A 26,647-nucleotide genomic window follows, 5' to 3' on the forward strand; every position below is an offset into this window, starting at 1 on the left:
TGGCTGGAATCCCAAGGGGAGGGGGGAGAAAGAGGCGGGCGGGCCGTCACGTGACCCTGCTGCTTCAGGCGCCTTGGAGTTTTGTTTACTGCTGGATCCGGAATGGCTTGTGGTGGAGGCAGCGTCTTGACGGCCGGCTTATTCCGCAACCATGTGGCCATCGTGACCGGAGGAGGCACCGGCATCGGAAGGGCTATCACCGCCGGCCTCTTACAACTCGGTGGGGGACAAACAGCAGGCGGAGAGAAGGGAAAAAACCAAGTAGGGACTTCGGGTGCATCTACTCCAGGCCTGGCCTAACTTGGGCCCTCCTTCCAGGTGTTTCGGACTCCAACTCCCACCATTCCTCACAGCCTCAGGCCCTTTCCTTTTCCCCCTCAGCCGCTTAAGCGGCTGAGGGGGAAAAGGAAGGGGCCTGAGGCTGTGAGGAATGGTGGGAGTTGGAGTCCGAAACACCTGGGCCCAAGTTTACCCAAGCCTTATCTACATGGTGGAATGGATTCAGTTTGACACCACTTTAACTGCCATGGTTCAGTGCCATTGCTCTGCAACGGCTTTTTAGCCTTTTCTGTTGCCTCACCAAACTACAAACCCCATGATTTCATAGTATTGAGCCATGGCAGCTAAATTGGTGTCAAACTGCAGTAGATGCACCCAATCTGACAAAAATTTAACAGGTGCGGTTTCCCATTTTTTGTGGGGTCTGAATGTCTCCTTTGGGTTTGATTCAAGTGTGCAGGGTTCGAGTCCTGATCGACTCTGGGATGAGTCACACTGTCTCAGGGCCCTTCCACAAAATATCAAGGCAGAAAATCTCACAATATCTGCTTTGAACTAGGTTATCTGAGTCCACGCTCAGATAATGTGGAATTTTCTGCCTTGCTATCCTGGGATATAGGGCTGTGTGGAAGGGCCCTGAGCTGCAGAGCCCCGGTGGCACAATGGGTTAAACCTTTGTGTCTGCAGGACTGCTGACCAACAGGTGGGCAGTTCAAATCCAGGGAGCGGTGTGAGTTCCCATCTGTCAGCTTTAGCTCCCCATGCGGGGACATGAGAGAAGCCTCCCACAAGATGATAAAATATCAAATATCTGGGCGTTCCCTGGGCAACGTCCTTGCAGACGGCCAATTCTCTCACACCATAAGCTACTTGCAGTTTCTCAAGTTGATCCTGACACAAAGGGGGGGGCACAGAAAACCTTGTGGCAAGTTTGCCTTTGGGTCGCCCTGACTTAGGGCCCTTCCACACAGCCGTACAACCCACAATATCAAGGCAGAATAACCCACAATATTTGTTTTGAACTGGGTTTTCTGAGTCCACACTGCCATATCTCCCAGTTCAAAGCAGATATTAATTCAGATTTTATTCAGCTGTGTGTAAGGGGCTTTGGGTAATTCAGTTCAAAGCAGATATTGTGGATTGTCTGCCTTGATATTCTGGGGGTTCTTCCACACAGCCATATAAGACAGAATATAAAGGCAGTAAACCCCACAATATCTGCTTTGAACTAGGTTTGAGTCCACACTGCCATATATCCCAGTTCAAAGCAGATAATGTGGGATTTTATTCAGCTGTGTGGAAGGGACTTCAAAAACAACTTGAAGGCACAAAACGGGAGACCTGATTTGGGAAAGAAATCAGACAGGTGTCACTCCTACTGTATTTAATGACACGAGTCTTCCCATTTTATGGAGGATTTGCACATACTGAGATGGGGCATCAAAAGAAATCTATGGAGAAAACGTTCCTTATAGACTAAAGTTGTGGGATGATTTTAGTGAAGGAAAAATATGTTGTTTTGGCAATACTGTCATATGAGAGGCTGAAGGCATGTGGGTGCAAACCTGGGATTTCAGAGAAGACCAATTTGCATAAAAAGTGTGGGTATGTGTAATGATAGCCTTCAAAGTAACTAAGAGAAAAACGTTTTCTGCGTCCCCATCTACACTGCCACGTAATGCAGTTTTGTTCTGCAACTTGTCAGGGTCCTCATTCTCACTCTTCCCGATGTAAAATCTAGTGAACTTTCAACAGGGTTTGAATCTTGAACTTTGTCCATTAACATCTACCACACGTGTGTGTGTTTTCAGGTCACCTGTCAATTTATGTCAATCCCATGGATTTCATATTATTTTCTTAGATAAGGAAGACTCGGAAGTGGTTTTCCGGTTTCTTTCTGTGAAATATATTCTACAACACTGCTACACTGTGGGTCCTGGCCCCAAATGGGGTCCCATTAGCTCAATGTTGGGGTCATGAAAATTTTAGAAATAGTTTTAGGTTTCTGAACATCGCCTAGATATTTACACGAATCGTTAGCAACAACATGCAGTGTTTACAGCATAGAAACGTTTCAGCTGTTCAGGCAATCCCTGAGTTACAAACATCCTACTTACAAATGACTCATAGTTAAGAACAAGGGTGAGACAACAGATTCTACAGACTCTCAAAAACACCATGGGGATGGGGACAAGAAGTTGTGCATGAAAAAGTCTCCATTGCCATTGAATACAATGATTTGAATTTATGTCCTAAGAAAGGAAATTCACTCCAGAAAATATTTTCATGGGAAAAGGTGTCTCCACTGAAGCTTTGTCACCAATCCTTGTATCCACAACAAGCCATTTTTTTCAAAATCCAATTATCGCAGGAACAGAAACTGGTGAAATCTGAACAGGGGCACAAACAGCAAAACAAATATCACAAGTTTGTTAACCCTTCCCTTATCCAAAGCTAAACAATATACAGTAGAGTCTCACTTATCCAACATAAACGGGCCGGCAAAACGTTGGATAAGCGAATATGTTGGATAATAAGGAGGCATTAAGGAAACGCCTATTAAACATCAAATTAGGTTGTGATTTTACAAATTCAGCACCAAAACATCATGTTATACAACAAATTTGACAGAAAAAGTAGTTCAGTGCACGGTAATGCTATGTAGTAATTACTGTATTTACGAATTTAGCACCAAAACATCACAATGTATTGAAAACATTGACTAACAAAAACACTGACTACTAAAAGGCCAACTGTGTTGGATAATCCAGAACATTGGATAAGAGAATGTTGGATAAGTGAGACTCTACTGTAATATGAAATATTTACTGTGGTAAACCAACCAAGTACTAACTAGGACTAACCCTGCTTAGCTTCCAAAATCAGATGGATTTGGTGAACACCTTCCACGCTCCAGATGTATTGACACAAAATACTAGTATGGCATGGGGACGGGGAATGGAGAATATGGCAATTTCAAAAGATGAGCATTCTGGAAATGTTTGCATATCAAATGACAAATGGTGTCCTTATTTGAAAGCTGCATTTTAACCTTCCTTAACAAGTGTACAGGCCCTTTGTATCCATAGATTCAGTATCCATGGATTCAACCATCCAGAGCTTGAAAATATTAAGAAAAAATCCCAAAACCCAGCCTTGATTTTTGATGTTTTATATAAGGACACCATTTTATCCTTATGCATCTATAATGGGACCTGAGCATCCATGGATTTTCGTATATTTGTGTGGTGTCCTGGAACCAAATTCCAACAGATACCAATAACCTGGGGTATATGATAGATTATTTCCTACATAGTGGGATATTGAAATAACATTTGAATTCTATTGTGTTGGCTGGTTATTACTCATTTGCACAGTGACTCAGTTGAGATTTGCCTTTACAATGTGGGCCACCTATAACATTGCTGAATCTGTAGGCAGGTGCAACTTTTATGAGTGATGAGACAACTCAATTGCTCAAATTGCAAAATACGTGGATCTATCACATGTTTCTCTGAAGTATCTCATTAAGCTGGTTCTACAAATTGTTGCTGTAATGAACATGGAGAAACCTTAGATCTTCCTTGGATCTAAAGTGTGTGTGTGTGCTTGTTTTTGCTGTTTAATATGTGATACTGTTAGAACCAATAGATGGTTTTTGCAGTTGTTTGTAAAGGAGGCATGGGGGTTGAACTCAGTAAAGAGGAAAATTTAGAATGTTATGGCATCTCTGTTTTCAGAAGAAACAAAATGATTAAGTTATTTGTATGATTTCACTGTACTACTTTTATACAACAAAAGCTTTTTTTTATTTAAGAGGTAACAGTTGGCTATGATAGCTAGATCTAATAGGAATTGTGTTGTTGAAGGCTTTCATGGCTGGAATTACTGGGTTGTTATAAGTTTTCCGGGCTGTATGGCCATGTTCCAGAAGCATTCTTTCTTTTGGAGCATGACCATACAGCCCGGAAAACTCACAGCAACTCACTAATAGAAATTGTTATGCATAAAATGTCTAGAAAGCCATTGTTGCTCATGCTTTACTGTATTTTGATAGGCTGTTGTTCTGCCAATATCTTGTACAGGCAGCCCCCAAGTTACACACATCCAAAAAAGACGCATAATTAAGAACAAGGGTAAGACAACAGGAAGAGTTATAATGGGGAAAAGGTGCCTCAACTTTCTCACCAATTCTTGTTCCCATAACAAGCTAATTTTTTGAAATCCAATGATCACAGGGACAGAAAGTGAGGAAAAATCTTCTGAACAGGGGCACAAACAGCAAAACAAACACCACGGGGGTGTTAACCCTTCCCTATGCTATTCAAAGCTTATTTATGTATTTATTTAGGCTGGATTTACACTTTAAAAATATACCTGTTCCAACTTACATAAAATTCAACTTAAAAACAAACCTACAGAACCTATCTTGTTTGTAACTTGGGGACTGCCTGTAATTCATTTACAGAATTAATGTTTTGTATTAATCTCTGTTCTAATATTATACTTTAGTTGACAATGTTCAGGTGTCCCCAGCCATTACTTATTTAACAGAAACTTTGATACCAGAGTCAGAAACAGCATGAAAAGAATAGGGATTGAGTCCTAGACTGCAGAAGTGTGCAATTTGACTTATTTCGGTAACCTTTTTATTCAAAACTGAAAATGATACAAACACAAAATAAAAAATAACTGGAAGGGTAAATTTTGCACAAGTATCAAAAACATTTAGAACTTTTATAGTTTGCTGAAAAGCTTTTCCCAACATACACCAAGGAGTCTTTTGTCAGCCCACCTTGCCTTACGGTTTTTATTTCGTTTGCCAGATATATACTATTTTAAAAAAATGTTGGGAATAGCTAGTGAGGCAGGATTATCTGCTTGCTTCCCTTTCTTTTTATTTTGTTATCTGTTTATTCTCAGTAAGTGATTTGGAAGGCAGCTACTTTGCCTGTTGTAGGTGCATCTACACTGTTGAATGAATGCAGTTTTAACTTTAATTGCCATGGGATCCTGGGAGGTGTAGTATTATAGTCCTTAGCGTTCTCTCCCAATGAGTGCTGGTGCCTCATCAAACTGCAACTCCAAGAATTCCATAGCTTTGAACTATGGTAGTTAAAGTGCCTCAAACTACACTCATACTGCAGTGTAGATATACCCACTACTACATTGGAGTCATCTAGAATAGAATCCTAATATCCTACCAATATCAATGCTGTTAAAAGAAACTTCTAGCTAGTTCAAGAGTGGACATTTGCAGAAGGCTCAAAGGACTGTGTTAATCCCCCAGGAGATCTGGAAAGGCTACATCTGGTCATGCAAAAAAAGTTTTAAAAAAACTTGTTTTGTCCTCAAGTGCTTGCTAAGGGATATTCTTGCTGTATTTTGCTGCCTTACTGCCCATCTAGAGGCATTTTGAGGCCAAAAAAACCAGAAGAGCTGGAAAGGCATAACATGTTTTTTTAAAGAGGAGCTTCATTAAATTCCCTTATGCCTTTTGTTCTGACAAGACAGATTGTGAACTCTGTGTTTAAAGCTGAACTCAGGGCTGATGGATAACTGGCATTTTGGCAGCATGAACACACTTATGTTGTGTGTTTGAACAATATAATGATTCTCAAAGTCTACCAGCATGAATTGATCACATCAGGGAATGGGAGTCCATTTTGCTTTTGTGTTAATTTGGGCAGATGGTAAAAAATTAAAGACTTGATTTGTACTTTGCAGAATGAAAGCCATGTGAAATCCTTAACTAAAGATGAGAGCTTCTTTGCCACTGAATGCTATGTGGCACAAGATAAGCCCACTTTAACCTGTACACCAATTTAGGATGGCAAAGCACAACTGATGCAGTTTTTGGTGTATCAAAACATTTAAGCATTCCTTTGAAAGGGCTACTTTTGTGCAATTCCTTGAAAATAAGATGGTATGGGATCGATTTTTGTATTTCATCAAATGGGCTAGACCTCAGAGACAAAATGCCCTGCTCAGTCAATGTGGCAAAAGGATCCAATCACTTTCTTTGTTGGCACCTAAGCTAGTTTCATGCCCTATCAATCAAATTCTCCCATGGGCTCTGGAAATAGTTATCAGGTATTTTTTCAGTCAATGAGTTGAGCCCCCGGTGCCGTAGTGGATTAAAGCCTTGTAACTTGAAGGTTGGGTTGCTGACCTGAAGCTGCCAGGTTCAAATCCCACCCGGGGAGAGCGCAGATGAGCTCCCTCTATCAGCTCCAGCTCCATGCGTGGACATGAGAGAAGCCTCCCACAAGCATGGTAAAAAACATCAAAACATCTGGGCGTCCCCTGGGCAACGTCCTCGCAGACGGCCAATTCTCTCACACCAGAAGCGACTTGCAGTTTCTCAAGTCGCTCCTGACACGGAAAAAAAAGTCAATGAGTTGAGAACATGCAGTTTCCAAACAAAGTATCTGGTTTTGTTTTGTTTTGTTTTTTTTGGGGGGTGGGTTTCATGTCAGGAGCAACCGGCATTGCTTCTGGAGTGATAGAATTGGCCGTCTGCAAGGACGTTGCCCAGGGGACGCCCGGATGTTTTGATGTTTTTACCATCCTTGTGGGAGGCTTATGTCCTCGCATGGAGCTGGAGCTGATAGAGGGAGCTCATCCACACTCTCCCCGGGTGGGATTCGAACCTGGCAGCCTTCAGGTCAGCAACCCAACCTTCAAGTCACGAGGCTCTTATCCCCTAGGCCACTGGAGGCTCCTAGTATCTGGTTACAGAAGCCTTTTGATCTGATCCAGCCATGTGTTGTCGAAGGCTTTCATGGCCGGGATCACAGGGTTGTTGTATGTATTCCGGGCTGTATGGCCATGTTCTAGAAGTATTCTCTCCTGCCTGGAGGGCATCCTTTGTTCATTAGGGATGGCTAATGACTCTGAACAAAGGATGCCCTCCAGGCAAGAGACAAACCTTTCCAATGCTAATTAAGGTGATTAACTGCAACATTCACGCTGACTTCCAAATGACAAAGAACTCTTCTCTCACCCTGGACTCTCCACAGATATATATTAACCTTCCTTGCCTAGTTTCTCCATGCCTCACAACCTCTGAGGATGCCTGCCATAGATGTGGGAGAAACGTCAGGAGAGAATACTTCTAGAACATGGCCATATAGCCCGGAATACATACAGCAACCCTGTGATCCAGCCATGTTTGTGAATTTCCAAAGTTGCTGAGAGTGTTTGATGGTTTGGAAAACGATGATGAAGCTTATCTCAATCTATATGCAATCTGTAATCCTACCCTAAAGCATCACGCAACTGCTGTTTATGTCCAATATTCATCTGATTTTGTCTCGACAGGTTGTAATGTAGTCATAGCCTCTCGCAAACTTGACAGATTAAAAGCCGCAGCAAAAGAGCTGGCTGCCAAAATCCCATCCTCAAACCCTGCCCAGGTGACCCCTTTACAGTGCAACATTCGCAAAGAAGAGGAGGTAAATAACACATTTACTTTCGATACTCAAAGTGGCTTGCAGCAAAACCAGTAGAATATATTTTGAAACCTAAAAATGTACAAACTTTAAAATAGAATTAAATGTTAACTGTATTAAAAATAGTTACAACCAATTAAAAACCTGTTGTCTGGTGTATAATGGAAAAGTTACAGATTTGTTTCTATTAAATAACACATATCAGGGCATGTACTTCAGAGAAATGAACTTGCAAAACTACCTCTGAGTATTTCTTATCTAAGAAAAGACAATGAACGTCATGGTGTCACCATAAATCAACTTGAAGGCATACACACATACATGTATTAGCTGATACCTCTTTTCTTAAATTAAAAAGCCATTTAAAAGTGCAGCTGCAATAAGTGACTTTGACTTATGTTTGATTATGTTTCAAATATTGTGTGACAATAAGAAACTTTTACTGTTTTATGAAACTTGTTGGGGCTCACCAGTAAGATGCTGGGGATTCTGCCTCAGAGTATGAGGGGAGTGATGGATTTTTCACTGAGTCTGCATGTGATAAGGCAGAATTGCAGGGTCGACAGCTGCAGAAGAGGGAGAAGAGATAGAGGATGTTTGGGATTCAGTTTCTCTTGAGAATTGGCCTTCTCAGCTTTCTCGTCCTTCAGAGTTCATAGAGAGCAAAGGAAAGATTAATTAGAAAGTCAGAAAGACTTTGTGAGAAACTTCATTGAAACCCAGGTGCCGAAGGGATGACCTCATGGCTTCCTGGTCAGGTTTGAGCTTAAATTGAGTGGGGTTTTTTTTGGTCTCTTCAGAGCAGTCAATGTTGCATTAATATCAAGTTCATGTTTAGCTCTCAAGTTTGCCTTTGTTCCTGGAATTGTTTTGCCTTGGAAAAGTTCCTGTTTTATTTATTATTTATTTATTTACAGCATTTATATTCCGCCCTTCTCACCCCGAAGGGGACTCATGATGCTTATGGATGTTTGCCTATGCTCCTCATTTCATGTACCTTGCTATCTTGGACTATTGATCTTGTGTTTTTTATTTCATAGCACCTTTTCCACTGCTTTTTGAGAAATGCCAATTTTTCCTTTTGTATATGCTTTTTGTAAATAAATTGCTGTAATTAGCTCATACTGGACTCTGTGTGGTGCTGGGTGGAAAGACGGTCTTTCCTGGGCTAGAGTGCAACAAAACTGAAGTAAGATGTGTTTGTTCTTTATTAGATGAATACAGTGGACTGACTTGCATAATGTTCAGCCACAATTCAGTGCTATATGGCTGAGTGAAGCACCAGACTTTTCACCTCCACTGGCATATGGTCAGAGGCTTCGGTTTGGCCATAATAAACCAAGTTCCTGTTACTGTATGAGGAATGTCAGACTGATATACAATGATCCCTCACTTATCGCGGGGGTTACGTTCCAGGACCACCTGCGAAAAGTAGGGACGCTATATTTGTGGTGTTTGCAAGTAGCATCTATGTCCCCTCTTCACCTCTCAAGCAGGCGCATGTGCACTCCTGCTGCCGCCGCTGCCGCTGCTGCCTTGTGAGGCAAAAACAAAGTTGCTTCAGCCTCCTTTTCTCTCCCTTCCTTAGGCTTCTCCTTAGGAAGGAAGTAGAAGGAAGGATTTATAAGGGATTTATATTATTTTATGATTTATACTATTATTTTAGTGTTTATTAAAAACCCGCAAAACACTGAGGGCGCAAAAAGTGAACTGTGAAGTAGCAAGAGAACACTGTATTCGTTTTGGTTTTAAATCATGATATTTGATTCATAGAAAAGTAAGCTGTGCAATAAGAAAGAGAACTATACAGACTTCTTGTGTTGTTTGTTTTGTTTTTCCAGGCATGTCTATATAGCATTAAATTATGCTTTAACTTTAGGTGGGAACTGACCTGCTGTAAGATAGCTATGCTTGTTCATGGAATACATACTGGTTTCTTCTGTTATTCTGTTAACTTATGATCAAGCAGGTTTTGCTAGTTGCAGACAATTCCCAATTGTGCATAGGATCCCCATTTCAATCTCTGTCATTTCCTGATGAATATTTTTTACTGAAAGAGAGAACAACCAATAGTCAGGTGCCTTGTATGCTGCCAGAATGAACCAGTGTGGTCTGATTTGGGATAAGGCAGTAATATTCCACATTTAATCAGGGACAGAGTTGTCATACCACTTTTTAACCTGTCTTCATTAAGGTAGGTCTCGAAATAGTCTCCTTCTATAAAGATAAATAATGCTCCTTCTTTTAATCAATTCCAGTAAAAAGTTACTTCTTTGAAAATTCGCTTCAGCAACTCCCACACAGCATGGTCAGTAACTTTTCATGCTCTGCTATAATGTTATGTTCTTCAAATGCACATTTGTTTTATATGTGTGTATATGCACACAATGAATGGATTTCTAGAGTTCTTCAGTTTCCTCAAGTGATATGCCAAAGGAGACTCGCATAATGCATCTAGAGAATCACTTATTGAATGCAAGTTGCAGAGTGTTCATCTGTATACCCAAGGGCCTCCTTGCCTGCTAACAAAGTGTTCTTTTCCACTATTGTGCCATAAATAATTCTACTTGTTTGGCACAGGGCTTCTAGACTATGCATAGCCTGCCGGTTTCCTCTGTTTAAAAGACACTGATGCTGCATTATAGTATCTACTGCTCTCTGTAGCATGCGCATTTAGCCAGCCAGTTCCCCATCTTTCCCAAGAAAGGAAAACATGGGGCTATTGGAGGCTGTCATGCATGAAGATGACCTCAATTTTATTTCATCCTTCCCCCACCCCATAGGTTTTATCTGATGTATGCAACTGTAGTAAGAGGATGAGCACCCCATGCTTATTGAATACTGGTGAGCCTTCCCTACCACACTTTCTGGTTTTAAAGGAGTGATAGGAATTATAGGCCAGATCAACAAAATGTGTACCATGTTAGCAAATACTAATGAATAAACAGCGGTTTTTAGAAAGCAGTCATCTCTAACCTGATGATTTTCTGGGTGTAAAAAAAGCATGAAAATGAGAACTTGTTAACTCCTTAGCTTATGTGAAAATTGGCAGGTAGGAAGAAGAGAGAGCCCCATAAATACTGACTCCAAAGAAAGTGACTGAATAAAGCATTGACATTTGGATTATAACTTCCAAGGAGGAAAGGGAGGCACTGGAAGGCCACTTCCAAATGCTATCCATTTGAATTATCCAGGAATTTACAAGATGATCTACCATCAGGTGGCTCTGTGATGGTTCCTAAAACCAAGGCAGAAGCAGACACATAGATTCTGCTTCCAGTTCTGTGTAGCTCCACCATCCAAAGGGTCTGCTGTTCTCATCTGTCCTGTAATGATTCTGACCTCCTTTAAAGGCCATGTATTCATACACACATATCCTGAAGGCAACTTTATACCATAGGTAATAATTTTATGCAGGAAACAATGTGTACATTGAACCATCAGAAAGCGAAGGTGTCACTATGTCAGCCACCCATGTGGACAATTCTGAATGTTGTAGTATTTTGGATTTCAGAACTTTAGATAAGGGATTCTCAATCTGTACTGTTGATGATACTAATGGTGGTTACTAAAACCTGAAATGATGGGATATAAAGAATTTTTATTATTAATGGAAGGCATTTCTGAAAAGCTTGAAAGGAAGCTATGAATGTAATTCCAACTGTCTAAAATATCTGGTGTTCAGTGGTACCTTGCCTCTGCCTTTACTCTTAGTGTATCCACTCATTTATTGTATAGATTAGGGCATGGGACAGAGTGTGGCCCTTAGAGTTGTGTTTGTAGCCCTTTGCCTGTCTAGACTCCCTGGACCACAATTTTTCTGACGACAGAAAGAGAATTGCCTTTCTTGGGATGCTTTAGGAGCAGAGCTACACTGTTTAAATGGGCTGCAGAGCTTTCATACACAGCTTAAAGATGTCTCCTTGCAAATAGTTTTGAATAACTATTTTATAAACTTGTTGAACTTCTCTTGTTTTTTGTGGTATAGAAATCTATCCCTGTTGTTTCCATGTGTCTTCCTCTGGTACCACATTTTCTGTTAAAAAAATAATGCCCAGAAATACATCCATTGCATTAAAAATACCTGTATACTCCACCTTATATCCAAGGACCTGAGGGCAGCTGTACAAAAAAAATCAATTAAAAAAGGTTTAAACAACAATAATATTGAAAGACTTAAAGCATATGGAAGCAGTTATCAGTGAGTCCCCAAAGGTGTTAATGAAAAGCCTTGTTTTGATTTGGTACTGGAATGACATTAATACAAATTGTGTTTCTGGGTATGTCATAGCAGAGAAAGGCTTCTTCCATATCTTCTCACAGTGCATTGTTCTGACGGATGGGGCACAGAGGAGGGCCTCTCCAACAAACTACAGTTCTCAGGCAGCTATATTTATACAAATATTGTATTTGCATTGTGCTTTCTCTTTCTCGAGGAGACTCAAAATGGCTAACAAATTAAAATTGTATGAATTAAAATCTAAAGTATATAAACATTAAAATAAAATAAAATATGGGAGTTATTAAAATACAAGGACAGCCTCAAATGCATTGCAGCAAACTAATTGGAAATTTACCATTGCCTGGGTGATGGTGCTTATCTTATCCCTGCCCAGGAAAGTCTGTGGCTGCTTGCAGCACCCAGAGAACTCCACAAGTTCCATCTATGTTTTATAGTGTGGGATCTAAGTTGTGATTTATCAAGTTTGCAGATGACACTAAACTGGGAGGGATAGCTAACACTCCAGAAGACAGGAGCAGAATTCAAAACGATCTTGATAGACTAGAGAGATGGGCCGAAACTAACAAAATGAAGTTCAACAGGGACAAGTGCAAGATACTTCACTTCGGCAGAAAAAATGGAATGCAAAGATACAGAATGGGGGACTCCTGGCTCGACAGCAGTACATGTGAAAAAGATCTTGGAGTCCTCATGGACAACAAGTTAAATATGAGACTACAATGTGATGCGGCTGCTAAAAAAGCCAACGGGATTCTGGCCTGCATAAATAGGGGTATAGCATCTAGATCCAGGGAAGTCATGCTACCCCTCTATTCTGTCTTGGTCAGACCACACCTGGAATACTGTGACCAGTTCTGGGCACCGCAATTGAAGGGAGATGTTGACAAGCTGGAAAGCGTCCAGAGGAAGGCAACTAAAATGATCAAGTGTCTGGAGAACAAGCCCTATGAGGAGCAGCTTAAAGAACTAGGCATGTTTAGCCTGCAGAAGAGAAGGCTGAGAGGAGACATGATAGCCATGTACAAATACGTGAAGGGAAGTCATAGGGAGGAGGGAGCAAGCTTGTTTTCTGCTGCCCTGGAGACTAGGATGCGGAACAATGGCTTCAAACTACAGGAAAGGAGATTCCACCTGAACATCAGGAAGAATTTCCTCACTGTGAGAGCTGTTTGGCAGTGGAACTTTCTCCCCCGGACTGTGGTGGAGGCTCCCATCTTTGGAGGCTTTTAAGCAGAGGCTGGATGGCCATCTGTCGGGGGTGCTTTGAATGCGATTTCCTGCTTCTTGGCAGGGGGTTGAACTGGATGGCTCATGAGGTCTCTTCCAACTCTACTATTCTATGATTCTATGATTCTAAGGTCCATAGTCCTTATAGCAGGGTTGAAACATAGGGTGACATGCAATGTCTGATAAAAAGGAAACTGGTATGGACTTTGTATATTTGAATAGCTAGGCCTTTCCCACTTCTATACACCCTTGATCTACAGTAGTCCCTGCTGAGAAAATCCTTTCTATTACTGTACTTGCAGCAGGTTTGCTATTAAACCCAGGAACAAAAACAGAAGCTGCAGTCCTGTTGACAGTGAATTATTTAGGGGGAAAACATGGAAAACAGGCTCATGGGACTGCAAGTTCATTCTTGTTTGACAAATGGATTCCCCCCCCCCCCTTCTTTTTTGCTTACCGTGAGGTAATCATGCACAGGATTTCTTTTTAAAAGGCCAAGGGAATAGGGTGTTAAATTGCATGGCTTAATGCGTGAAATGCTAATGGTTTTTAAATAAACTAATAGTTTAAAAGTTGTTAAAATAAATGGCTTGGTTGGCAATTCATTATCTACATCTCTTTCCTTTCAAATATTAACCCTTGGGGATTTAGATACAGCTTTGTACTGTTTCTGCCTTGATCAAAGTGAATTATTCAGTACTCTATCAGCTCTCTGCAGACCCTTTCTGCCCTGCATTACAAAGCTTTATTTTGGGTAAATAACATTTGAGAGCAAACTTACAATCATCTGGTACAAATCCCTCTGCAAATACACTGAATTCTGAGACAGAGATCCAGAACAGTGACTGTGCTCATATACGGTCCCAGAACAACAAAGGCTCTTGTGTTAAACACTGTCTGATGTGCTGTATATATCAATACTTCTTAAAGTGATGGTCTAGGGACCAGTGCCAGTCTGGGAGCTATTGGCTGCCCATCTGTGGCAAGTTTCCAGGAAAGAAAGAAATAGTTGTCAGAAATATGGTGTCAGTCCCCAGAACAATAGGATAAACTGCTGCAAGTCCCATATTCTCCAATATGAGGTGAAACACACAAGGTCATGATGGCAAAAGCTGTTAATAAGAAAGAACACACAAGCTAAGAAAGGCTGCAGTCTTCCCTGTGTCTATTGGGAAGGTTAAATTCTGCCCCTTTTCTCCTCTCCAACCCCAATTGATTGTGTGCAAACTGTGTACTCGTTTTGCAGCAACTGAAGCATGCTGAGAACAAAGAGAAAGTGGGAGGAAGAGAGAGAAACTGGAACTTTAAAAGCAACTGAAAAAGTGAAATGATTGATCAGGACTGTCCCATACAAATTCGGACAGTTAGAGGCTTTGCCATCAAATAGTTTAAGGAGCATTGTTGTACTGAGAATTTACTGTAAATACTTTGATGCTGGAAAAATGTAAGAATAGCTGATACTAAAGGTTACTACATGCAGTCTTGTCAACCCAACTTCATTCTTGTAGGTAGAAGCACTGGTGAAATCAACGTTGGATCTTCACGGCAGGATAGATTTCTTGGTCAATAATGGGGGAGGCCAATTTCCTAGTCCAGCAGAAGCAATCAGTTCAAAAGGCTGGCATGCTGTGATTGACACCAACTTGACTGGGACCTTCTACTGCTGTAAAGCAGGTAATCAGTAATGTAAATGTCCAGATTTATTAGACTTATTTTATTTCCATGGCCTTCACAATTGATTTTGTCTAATTTCTTAAAGCCACTAATACACCAAGATTTCAATCAGTGCACCTGATTGTTCTGTCTACTGAAAAATATCTATTTCTGAATGTAAAAATATTCATGACTACTTATTTTTCTTTTCTGTTTCTATACAGTGTACAATGCTTGGATGCAAGACCATGGAGGTGCAATTGTTAACATTGTGGCCGATATGTGGAAAGGGTTTCCTGGCATGTCGTAAGGCTGTTGTTGGTGATACCTAAATTTCTTTTCCTCTTTTCCTATTTTTTCTTTTATTTTAGTTGCTGTCTTTACAAATAGTTGTGTATATATTAAGGGCACTGAAATGAACTGGAGCTCTGAATAAGTGCGTTTGCAGATGATCCGCTGGGATAAAAAGTATTCCTTTTGGGATAGTAAATACCCAAAACTTGACTGCCTTGATCTGATACTTAGCCATAGAAATATGGTATTCAAAAAGGCACTGTGTTAGAGAAAGTAGAGGGAGTCAGTGCATCTTTTAGGTTCTTCTAGGATGGATGAAACTCTTGCACTTTGTTACTCTATTCAGAGATAGTGTCTTTTTTGGTAAGAGTTAAGGTATGGTCCTTACATTGACCTCTGGATATGTTGACCCAGGGTTTTGGGATAATTCTTTTGACTGGCATTGCATTTTGACTGGATGTAGATACAACATCCAGTCTTTATGAATCTACCATAGTTCCCATTGTAATCCAAGGCTACTCTGCTGACAGAAGCTGATACCATCTTTTTATTTCCTTTTTTTACAGGCATACTGGTGCAGCAAGAGCTGCAGTTGATAACCTGACTAAAAGTTTAGCCATTGAATGGGCCCATGCTGGAGTGAGAATTAATGCAGTTTCTCCGGTAGGTGATGGAAATATATGATAAACTTTGGTGCCTAAGAGAGTAGGGCCAAATACACAGGGTAACTGTCAAACTTTTATGTGACAATACAGGCAAATGTCTGACTTACAAACAACTCATAATTAAGAACGGAAGTGAGACAACAGGAAATGAGAGAAAACTACCCCTCAGATGGGAAATTCACTCCAGAAATAGCTATCAGGAGGAAAAGATGTCTCAACTGAAGCTTTTTCTCCCATCATTGTTTCCACAACAAGCCACATTTTCGAAATCCAAATATCACAGGAACAGAAAGTGAGGTGAAATCTTCTGAACGGGCACAGACAACAAAACAAACACCACAGGGGTGTTAAATCTTCCCTATGCTATCCAAATCACTCTGGAAGTACAGTGTAACTGGAGCTTGTGAAGCATTTTGGAGATAACACTCAGAAGTATCATTAAATTAAAAACAAGTAACCTAAACTATGAACACATATTTATTTCTAAATATAAAAGTATGTGTTCCTACACAGCTTGATAGATCTGGACCAAACCTGGCACATATACCCTTCATTACCCAACTTAAAGTAATTGTGGAGTTTCAACCACAAAATCCAACCTATTTTGAGGTGAGGGTCCTCAAAAGTAAAACAATGGCAGTATATAGATAAAAAAGAGTAGCTACTGGTCCCTAGATATTGATGTATCCGGTGCTCAGATGCAACAACAGGAGGCTAGTATATCAATAGAATGAATGAGCTACTGGAAGACAAAAAGACTGCACCACGAGGTCTACAACACAGCCCCGAAGACCACAGTTGGGACATCCACCCCATAAGCAAATAAGCAGTTTGGCGAAGATGTATATTATGAAAGGTGTGTGGGTGTGCATATGTGCCTGTGCCTTGCTCTGAGGCAGAGAGACTGTGACTTTGAAGAAAACACTAGACGACAGAAGAAAAGTGAAAGGGAAGGGAAGAAAGAGAAAAAACGGAAGATAAAGGAATGGGACAAAAAGGGAAGGGAAAAAACGGAAGAGAAGGGAAAGGAAACAAATGAAGAAAGGTATATGAGGAAAAGCAAGGGGAGAAGGAATGAAAGGAAGATAAGAGAGAGGAAGAAGATATATGAGGAAAAGGAAAGAAAAAAGAAAAGAAAGAGACACAAAATAAACCTGACAACACCAGGTATATATGCTAGTTTGACAATAAATCACACTGAATCCTTCTCTTGATGTCTTAAAAAAAGGCTCAACAGCTATTTGCTGGGATTAATTTAGCTGTTGATCCTGCACTCAGCAGGAGGTTGGCTATGATGGCTCACAAGGCCCCTACAGCTCTGTAATTTTTATGATTCTATGAATTGGTCGTGCAGTTGGTTAAACTGCTGAGCTGCTGATCTTGCTGATCGAAAAGTCAGCAGTTTGAATCCAGGGAGCGGGGTAAGCTCCTGCTGTCAACCCAGTTTCTGCCAACCTAGAAGTTCGAAAACATGCAAATGTGAGTAGACCAATAGGTACTGCTCTGGCGGGAAGGTAACGGCTCTCCATGCAGTCATGCCGGCCACATGACCTTGGAGGCATCTACGGACAACGGCGGCTCTTCGGCTTAGAAATGGAGATGAGCACCAACTCTCAGTCGGACATGACTAGACTTAATGTTGGGGAAAACCTTTACCTTACCTATGAATTCACATCACTAAATTGCCAACAATATTCCAGTTCCCTAAAAGCACCAAAACACATTCATGAAAAAAAATGAATGTTACTCCGCATGCAAAAATTCTGGTGCAGTGGCTTGACATTGAACTACAGTTCTGGTGACTAGTGTTTGAATCTTTGCCCAGCCATGGAGACCCATGGGGGGTGGCCTTGGGCAAGCTACGCTTTCTCAGCCTCAGAGGAAGGCAAAGGCAACCCTGCTCCAAACAAATCATTCCATGAAAACCCCATGATTGGTTAGCCTTAGGGTTGGAAATGATTTGGAAGCATACAACAATAAACATTTTACAAATTACTCTTAATAAGTTTTTGGCTCCTGTCACATTCAAGGCAGCTTTCAATTTTTGGCAAACAACTAGTGCTTTCAAAAGTGGTATTAAATATTAATTGCATTCAAATAAATGAAAGAGCAGTTTAAAGTCTAAATATGATGACTATTTTGTAATGAATAAGTGCTAAAACTGTCATCTTGTCATGGGAAACTGGAAGAAATGACGTAGGATACCAAACTTTGCCCTGTGATCAGTGTGTTCCTCTTTTGCCTACTCTTAGAAGGTTTTTCACAAAAATACACCTGATATTCATAGCTAACAGATTAGATCCATAATTTACATTGTGGATTGTTCGTTCTTATTTTTCTTTAAACGGTCTTCTGTTGAATCCTGTACCACACGAATACGTATTGGTATTGGGAGCTGTGGCACAGTGAAACTCTGTTTACTGGTAAATTAATGCAAGTCAATTCAGGTAAGTACAAATGTTTGTGGATAATAGCAGAGATTCCTACCAACATTCAGCAGTGGAGAGTTAGCTTTGATTGTGTAAACTCTTAGATAAACCCATGTTCAGTTTTTAGAGTAGTCAATATGTGCATAATATTGTTCTGATATATGAATAAATAGTTGTAGTTTATATTATTGTAAAATACAATGATGGAATCTTACTATGAACCTTTCATTTCAGGGAGTGATATTTTCAGAGACTGCTGTTGCAAATTACAAAGATGGTGAAGAAATGTTCAAACGATATGCTGAAAAGATCCCTGCAAAGAGATTAGGACTTCCTGAAGAGGTATAGTGCCATTAATGGAAATGTGGTCTTTTGGCACTGAGGGACATTCTGGGCCATTTTCCAAATCTTCACAAGACTTGATTAGTCCCCAGTTGAGTCCAGACTTATAGTGGAAGATACTTATTGATGCAAGAGGTTGGCCAAGTGCATTTAAGACTCTCTCCGTTTGGAATTCTTGATCTGTGATAAAGACGGTTGTTGGCGTGATATTTCACATAGGAAAAGTAATCACAAATAATGTTGACTGAAATTTATTATATTTAAGATGATATGCAACTCTGTCATGACAATTTTGTAAAATGAAATAACAGTATGGCCCAATAACGCTGTTACTTTTGAATGCATTACTTCCAAATGCTGCTAAGTGTATATATGTGGAAATATATATATTACTGTGGGGAACTTGTGCCATAGCACTGGAAAGAGGAAACTACAACATTGTGAAACAAAATAAAATATACATCTATTTCGTTAGCAGAGAGAAGAGCATATCAGGAGGAGCAAAACTAAAATTACAAAAAGCTTTATTTAAGAGAACTATATGGCTGATAGAAAAAGAGACTCATATCCTACCTCTAGTTAGGCTAAGCTCATTCTGTGAGATCAAAGGAAATGGGAAATTCCAGGATGGGGGCTGAAAAGTTGAAAAGGGGGTATAACAGTCTAAACATCAAAGATGACGGCAGGACAGATGGAAAGGGTGAGCCAAGGGATGGGCTTCCCTACAAACTTTCTAAGCCCTATTTATAGATCTATCCATTTCCCATCATGAGGGCTATTTTTCTTCTGTAGAGCTTTGTTGAATCCCAACAACTTGCAAGACAAGGTGCTCAAAAATTCTAGCAAATTTTTTGGAGATATGATATACTCTACAGTATGACTTCTTTTTTCCATATACTCAACTTCCATGATTTCATCTACCTATGTTTATGGACCTATGTCCTCTAGTGCAATCTGTTCTAAGTTTCTGGCCCAAGTATAGTAAAAATATAGGATTCAGTATTATCCATGGTTTCAGGTATCAGTGTGCATATGTGTGTGTATTGGAACATATCCTTCATGTATATGGGGATCATTATATTTTTAAAAGTCCCTTTGCCCAACCTATTATTATTATTATTATTATTATTTATATCCCGCTTTTCTCCCATGGGTGGGGCTCAAAGCAGCAAACAATGGTTAAAACAACAAATTATATGACACAAATCACAACATCATAACCCCAAATAAAACAGATGAACAAAACATATTACAAAACCCATGTACAACAAGCTTAATAAATACAACATATACCATTAAAATTCCCTGGGCCTCAAGCCCCCAAGGTTATCCGCAAAAACATAAAAACATTGTACTAAGATCCTAGAAGCTCCGCTTCTTATGCTGTGTAAACATTGTCAAGTCTGAGGTATCCTTCAGTGATGTGCCTTACCAATAGCTGCCTGGTCATTGCCTATTATTGCATGTAGGTTACATTGCATGTAACCTAGATTTACAGTCATCCATCCTCACACATGCATAAGTGCTACAGAGAGAATAAAGAATTTTCATACAATGTGTTTTCTTAAAGCTAAGATGAAGGGAGCTCTTGTATTTTACCATTCTGTCATAGTAATTCTCTCTTATGTTCTGTGTATCCATAACACTCACTCAGCCTATATAGCATTCAGTATTGTCTGCATAGCATTTAGTATTACAATTCACTTGGTGCTAGAGGTATATTTCCATTGCCAAATACGTTAAATGCTAGGGAAGATGCAACTTCTTTGCATAATTTTGTCACTATTCTGTAAATTAAATCTGAAAAATCCTCCATTTAAGAAGAGATCTCAAATTGACAGGTGTTACAACTGATATTTCTAGATCCTTCAGTTAGTTTGAGATTACGTGGATTTTACCAAATACGCAATGTTGGTATAATATTTTAGACTTCGATGACTGTGCATGGCTGGCTCTTAGAATCATAAAATCATAGGGTTGGAAAAGACCTCATGGGCCACCCCTGCCGATAAGCAGGAATATTTTGGTATATTTAAGAAACACTGGTAAGGACAAAGGTCATTGTTACATTCATGAATTGTACTTTTCTATTTCTGAATCCTTGCATGTGGCAAAATGCCATCAAAACATGTTGGAACATGATGGAGTGTGACTCTTCAACCACACTCTTGCACCACAAACATTTATTGAATATGTAAAGAGCCACTTTCACTTATGGAAGAAGTATGATGTAGCTGACACTAAGTTGTAGATCTAATAGTGAATAAATGTCTTTTCAAGGTATCTCCTTTGGTGTGCTTCCTGCTTTCTCCAGCTGCCTCCTTTATAACTGGAGAAACAGTGAAGATTGATGGTGGACAGAGCTTATATAGTTCTCCCTGGGAAGTTCCAGGTAAACACAGTATTCTTAAAGTAAGATAACCATTGAAATATTCAAAGCATTTCATTAAAGAACAAGCATTGTTTTCAAAGAGTAAACTTTTTGGTAGTGTGATACATGGAAACTGGCATAGAAACCTGTCTCTCTCCAGTTTTCTTTTAAAATAGCCTTTCCATCAAGGCATCATAACCTCTAAAGTTGTGACCAACTTTTTCAAATCCCATTTTATTTCTGAGAGTGGCTGAGAATTCTTGTTTTTTTGCAGTGTAGAACTTTATTGTCTTCTTTTTATAAGTGACTCAAAATTTAATTTTTTTCCTACTAAAAACAGATGTGCATTGGGGCACCCATAGTTCTTCAGTATGTTTAAATATGGACTATGTTGCAATGGAATAACATGTCAGGATTTTGGAGAACCCTGGCCTACTGTGAAAAAGTTGTATTCTGGTGTGTGCTGCCCAATTCCTCCCACTTTTCCTACTAGCATGACCAACGAAGCTAAGATCCAAACCCAGTATTTGTTCTTGATTGGGAATCCTAGTTTGTTTGGCAACAAGCCAGGATCTCCTGTTAGGATGGCATATTAAACAAACCATTTAATGGTTCAGGGAAGGGCAACATGTGAATGCATGTGATATCAATCCTCACCCAAAAGCTGCCACCCTCTCTCCCTTCAAGGAGAGAGGGCGGGTTATAAATAAAGTTTTTTTATTATTATTTATTGCAGCAAAGTCCCTTGACAAACTTGTTTTTGAGATCAGTAACATTCCTGGAGACATTATTGACCCAGAATTTAGGAAGGAGGAAAGGGATGGGGCAGAAGGGAGAGAGTTGTATAAAATTTTCATTCTTGAAGGTGGGAGGGGATATGGGGGTGGGTTTCCCCTTCGCCCCTTTTTTTGCTCCTGCTTTCCGCTCCTGCTTATGTGAGTGAGTAAGTAAGTGAGGCAATATGTACATGGACAGGTCCAGCTACCCCAACAACTACATTGTGTGTGTGAAATGTGATTTGGAGGGGCCTAGAGATATTTACGATCCTTCTTTTGCAGGGATTCTGAGCCCTTAACCCCATGAAAGTAGAGGGCTGACTCTTTAGAGACATTTCAGAAAGCATGTGCTTTTGTGCTTTCTTCAATTTCTTGACTCTTCCTCTAGTTTTTGGTTGCACTCTCACCCAGTGTTGCCTCCCCCGCCCCATGACTACGCAATCCTCTTCGATCATTTGTGTTAAACTAACCTTCATTCTTGAAAAAATATATATACTTTAGTCAATCTAACACATCCTCAGGCATTCAACAAATAATTTCAGCCTACTGTTCTTAAATCTTAGTTGAAGGAAGCATTTTTTTTGCTTTAAAAAAGCTGTTACTTTAAGATGTAATAGCGGTTTGCATTCCAAAATAACAAAGTGTGTTTTATGCTTTTTTATAGATCATAACAGGTGGCCAGCTGCTCCAGATGGAGACAATTGGGAAGCACTGAAAAGAATGTTTTCAGGAAAACCTCTGTCAAAACTATAAATCAATAAACTGGGGTTAGTCCCTTTCCATTCTTGTCAACAAAGAAGTGCCTTTCTGTAATAAACTATAACTTTTCATAAGGAACTCTGCTTTATTGGGATACAAACCCTGTACTTTTGTTTTTATAACAGATGTACTTTAGTTTTTATAATAAATGCCTGGTGCAAATTTTGTCTCAGGACAGTTGTCCAAAGCATCACCATTTGTTAACGTGCTGTTATTACATTGGATCTGGGAAGCAAAAATATGCCCCTCATGACATTCTGTTTTCAATTTAAACTCTTCCTGCTTTAACAACAAAGTTATTTAGAACATGTTCTAATGGCAAGGAATTCAAGAGATTAAGGCCAAAGGTCTACAGTTTGTTACCCTGTGCTCTCTGATTGCTTTGCACTAATTACTCCAGTGCGTGCCTGAACTAAAGTTGAAGGATGTTAATGTACAATAAACTGATTACTTAAATCTGTGTTCAAATTTCGATGTTGAATGAGAAGGTCTCTTATGAAGCTTGTAGACACTGTCTGCGCCGTACTGAGCCATGTCAGCTTGGAATGATCTCAGTTGTAGCTCACAATTTCTGCAGACTGCTAAATCAATGAACTCTTTATTTTTTCAATTTGAGATAAGGAGAAATACCTCTATCTTTACCTGTGAAGAGAATTGTGACTACGTTTCCCTCTGTCATATAATTTTATGAGATAAGAGTTTCTTAGTGTTGACCAAGAAAGGTAATGTTTAATTTAATAGGTTTACAGGTTGCATTGGTTTAGCGCCAATTATTTAGGTCAGTGGTCCTCAACCAGATGTTTTGGCCTTTAACTCCCAGAAATCGTAACAGCTGGCAAACTGGCTGGGAATTCTTGGAGTTGTAGGCCAAAACACCTGGGAAGCCACAGGTTGAGAACCACTGATTTAGGGGGAAGAAAGCTTTCCTAAAATTTGCCAAAAAAGGAGGAAATGTAACAATTGTGCTAAATGCAAGGCACTTGCAGATTGAAAGGCTGTAGGAACAAGATTCTGGGTGCATCTACGGTGGATAATTAATGCAGTGTGACACTATTTTTAGCTCCAATAGCTCAGTGCTATGGAATCACTGAAGCTTTAGTTTTACAAGGTCTTTGAATTCTGTTAAACAATACTGGTGCCTTACCAGCCTACAAGTTCCAGGATTCCATAGCACTGAGCTATGGCAGTTAAAGTGATTTCAAACTCTATTAATTCTGCAGTGTGGATACACACCTAGATGTTACAAATGTACTATTAAGCTTCTGCCAAAGTCCAACTGGTCAGGAGTATCTTTAAGGGTATTGCCAAAAGGTTATGTTATCAGTAAGTTTTTCCAAAATTTCTTGCCATGTAATGCAATTGTCCAAAGTCTGTTTTTCTTCAGACGGTCAATACATAGAAAACATTTTTTACAAACCTGTTCATACTGGTTTCCTTTTTGACATACCTTATTGTTCAGCAACAGTTTCTCATACAGTGCAGAGTTCAAAACCTCTTGGAGCCATGTGTGAATATTCAAATGCATGTTTCCGATTTCGGGTGAATTGTTTACACACAACAAATAGAAGTTTTAAAATTCAGTACAGGTTGAGCATCCTTTGTCTGGAAACCCACAATATTCCAAAAAATATCAACATATGTAGCTGAGAGTGACTCCTTTGCTTTCTGATGTAGAAAATATTGCTTCATGCACGCTATTAAAAATCCTGTATACAAAATTATCTTCAGGCTATGTTCATAAGGATATATGAAACACCATTTTCCTGTTTAGACAGATCCCATCTTCAGGATATCTCATGATGTACATACAGTAGAGTCTCGCTTATCCAACACAAACGGGCTGGCAGAATGTTGGATAAGCGAAAATGTTGGATAATAAGGAGGGATTAAGGAAGTTTATTAAACATCAAATTATGTTACAATTTTTAAAATTAAGCACCAAAACATCGTGTTTTACAACAAATCGACAGAAAAGGCAGTGCCATACACAGTAATGTTATGTAGTAATTACTGTATTTATGGATAATACAGAACATTAGATAAGCAAAGGTTGGATAAGCAAGACTCTATATGTAAATACAGAATATGAAAAAATCCAAGTATTTTGGATAAAAGCAATTCAACCTGTATCTGTTATGCCACAATGTATTATACAGCAAAAGTGGTTTCTTTAAGCTGTCAATGGAATCCTTGTTAATAAAAACTAAATAACCATACCGATTACATCAAGTATATTTAATACATACTTTTGGCTACCACTCTGGGCGCATCTACACAGTAGAATTACTGCAGTTTGGCACCACTTGGAACAGCCATACATCACTGCTTTGGAATCACAGATTTGTAGTTTGTTGGCAGAGAAGGCTAAAGACACTGTAAAACTACAGCTCTCGGGATTCTGTAGCATGGAGCAATGGCAATTTAAATGGTGCCAAACTGCATTCATTCTACAGTGAAGAAAAACCCTGTATCTTCCTCCCTCCCCAGCGCCTGACATGAAAAGTAGAAAGTGAAGAAACTGCGCATGCGCCAGCTTTCGTACAAAAGCGGAGACGCTATAGAAGCTGCGCATGCGCCACCACTCGTCCGTACAGAAAGCGGAGACGCTATAGAAGCTGCGCATGCGCCTGGACTTGTCCGTGGCTACAAGTGGAGCGGCTATCGCCTTGGCCAGCGTCGCTAACACAATGCGGAAGAAAGTCGCTGGCCAAGAGTAGATAGAGCTAAGAAACTTTTAAAAAGACACGCATGTCAGAAAGGAGTGATATTCCGGGTTTGCGCAAACATTTGAAAATGATACCCAAGAAAGAAAGTGAGAGGCGCCTACAGAAATAGGCCAAGGACTGCAGGGACAGTTGCTCTTCTGAACTTTAATACATGCAGATATACAGTAGAGTCTCACTTATCCAACACCTGCTTATCCAACGTTCTGGATTATGCAACGCATTTTTGTAGTCGATGTTTTCAATAAATAATAATAATGGTGCTAAATTGTTAAATACAATAATTACTACATAGCATTATTTCGTACTGAACTACTTTTTCTGTCAAATTTGTTGTATAACATGATGTTTGGATGCTTCATTTGTAAAATCATAACCTAATTTGATGTTTAATAGGCTTTTCCTTAATCCCTCCTTATTATCCAACATATTTGCTTATCCAACGTTCTGCCGGCCCGTTTATGTTGGATAAGTGAGACTCTACTGTCTGTATATACAAAGAGGGGAAGGAAAAGGGGAAGGAAGTGGCAATAAAATACAATAAAAGTCTACAAACAAGATTCTCAAATTATCAAGATAATTCCCACAATTGCTAACAGCCTACCGGCTGGGTTGCTATACATTTCCCGGGCTCTGTGGCCATGTTCCAGAAGTATTCTCTCCCATATCTATGGCAGGCATCCCCAGAGGTTGTGATGTATATTGGAAACTAGGCAAGGGAGGTTTATCTCGTATCTGTGGAAGGTTCAGGGTGGGAGAAAAAAAAACTTGTCTGCTTGAGGCAAGTGTGAATGTTGCAATTGGCCATTTTGATTAGCATTGAGTGGCCTTGAAGCCTGGCTGCTTCCTGCCTAGGGGAATCCTTTGTTGGGAGGTGTTAGCTGGCCCTGATTGTTTCATGTCTGGAATTTCCCTGTTTTCAGAGTGCTGTTCTTTACTGTCCTGATTTTAGAGTGGTTTTTTTAATACTGGTAGCCAGATTTTGTTCATTTTAGTAGTTTTCTCCTTTTTGTTGAAATGTCCACATGCTTGTGGATTTCAATGGCATCTCTGTGTAGCCTTACAAGGTGGTTGTTAGAGTGGTCCAGCATTTCTATGTTCTCAAATAAAGAACAACACTCTGAAAACAGGGAAATTTCAGGCATGAATCAATCAGGGCCAGCTAACACTTCTCAATAAAGAATTCTAGGCAGGAATCAGCCAGGCTGCAAGGCTTTTCAATGCTAACCAAGGTGATTGATTGCAACATTCACACTTGCCTACAACAGACAAGAGTTCTTTCTCCCACACAGAGATATAAACCTCCGTTGCCTAGTCTCCAATATACCTCACAACCTCTGAGGATGCCTGACACAGATGTAGGCGAAACGTCAGGAGAGAATGCTTCTTGAATATGGCCGTACAGCTCGGAAAACTCACAGCAACCCAGTGA

The 26,647-nt window shown here is 39.9% G+C and overlaps 1 protein-coding gene and 1 long non-coding RNA gene across 2 annotated transcripts; one reads left to right on the top strand and one right to left on the bottom strand.

The window, feature by feature from the left end:
- Positions 1–29: 29 nt before the first annotated feature.
- pecr (peroxisomal trans-2-enoyl-CoA reductase) lies at positions 30–22,948 on the top strand. Its single transcript, XM_003226087.4, has 8 exons — positions 30–220; positions 7,603–7,736; positions 14,712–14,877; positions 15,081–15,162; positions 15,717–15,813; positions 18,479–18,586; positions 20,867–20,978; positions 22,398–22,948. The coding sequence occupies exons 1-8, from the start codon at positions 103–105 to the stop codon at positions 22,484–22,486; spliced, it is 906 nt and encodes a 301-aa protein (XP_003226135.1). The 5' UTR covers positions 30–102; the 3' UTR covers positions 22,487–22,948.
- On the bottom strand, positions 2,168–14,714 carry LOC134295303 (uncharacterized). The gene is made up of 2 exons (XR_010001834.1): positions 8,204–14,714; positions 2,168–2,669 (listed from the first exon to the last, which is right to left on the bottom strand). It is a non-coding gene; the product is annotated as an uncharacterized LOC134295303 (long non-coding RNA).
- Positions 22,949–26,647: the final 3,699 nt, after the last annotated feature.

The sequence above is a fragment of the Anolis carolinensis genome, chromosome 1 (assembly GCF_035594765.1).
Source record: "Anolis carolinensis isolate JA03-04 chromosome 1, rAnoCar3.1.pri, whole genome shotgun sequence".
In the NCBI taxonomy this organism is placed as follows: domain Eukaryota; kingdom Metazoa; phylum Chordata; class Lepidosauria; order Squamata; family Dactyloidae; genus Anolis; species Anolis carolinensis.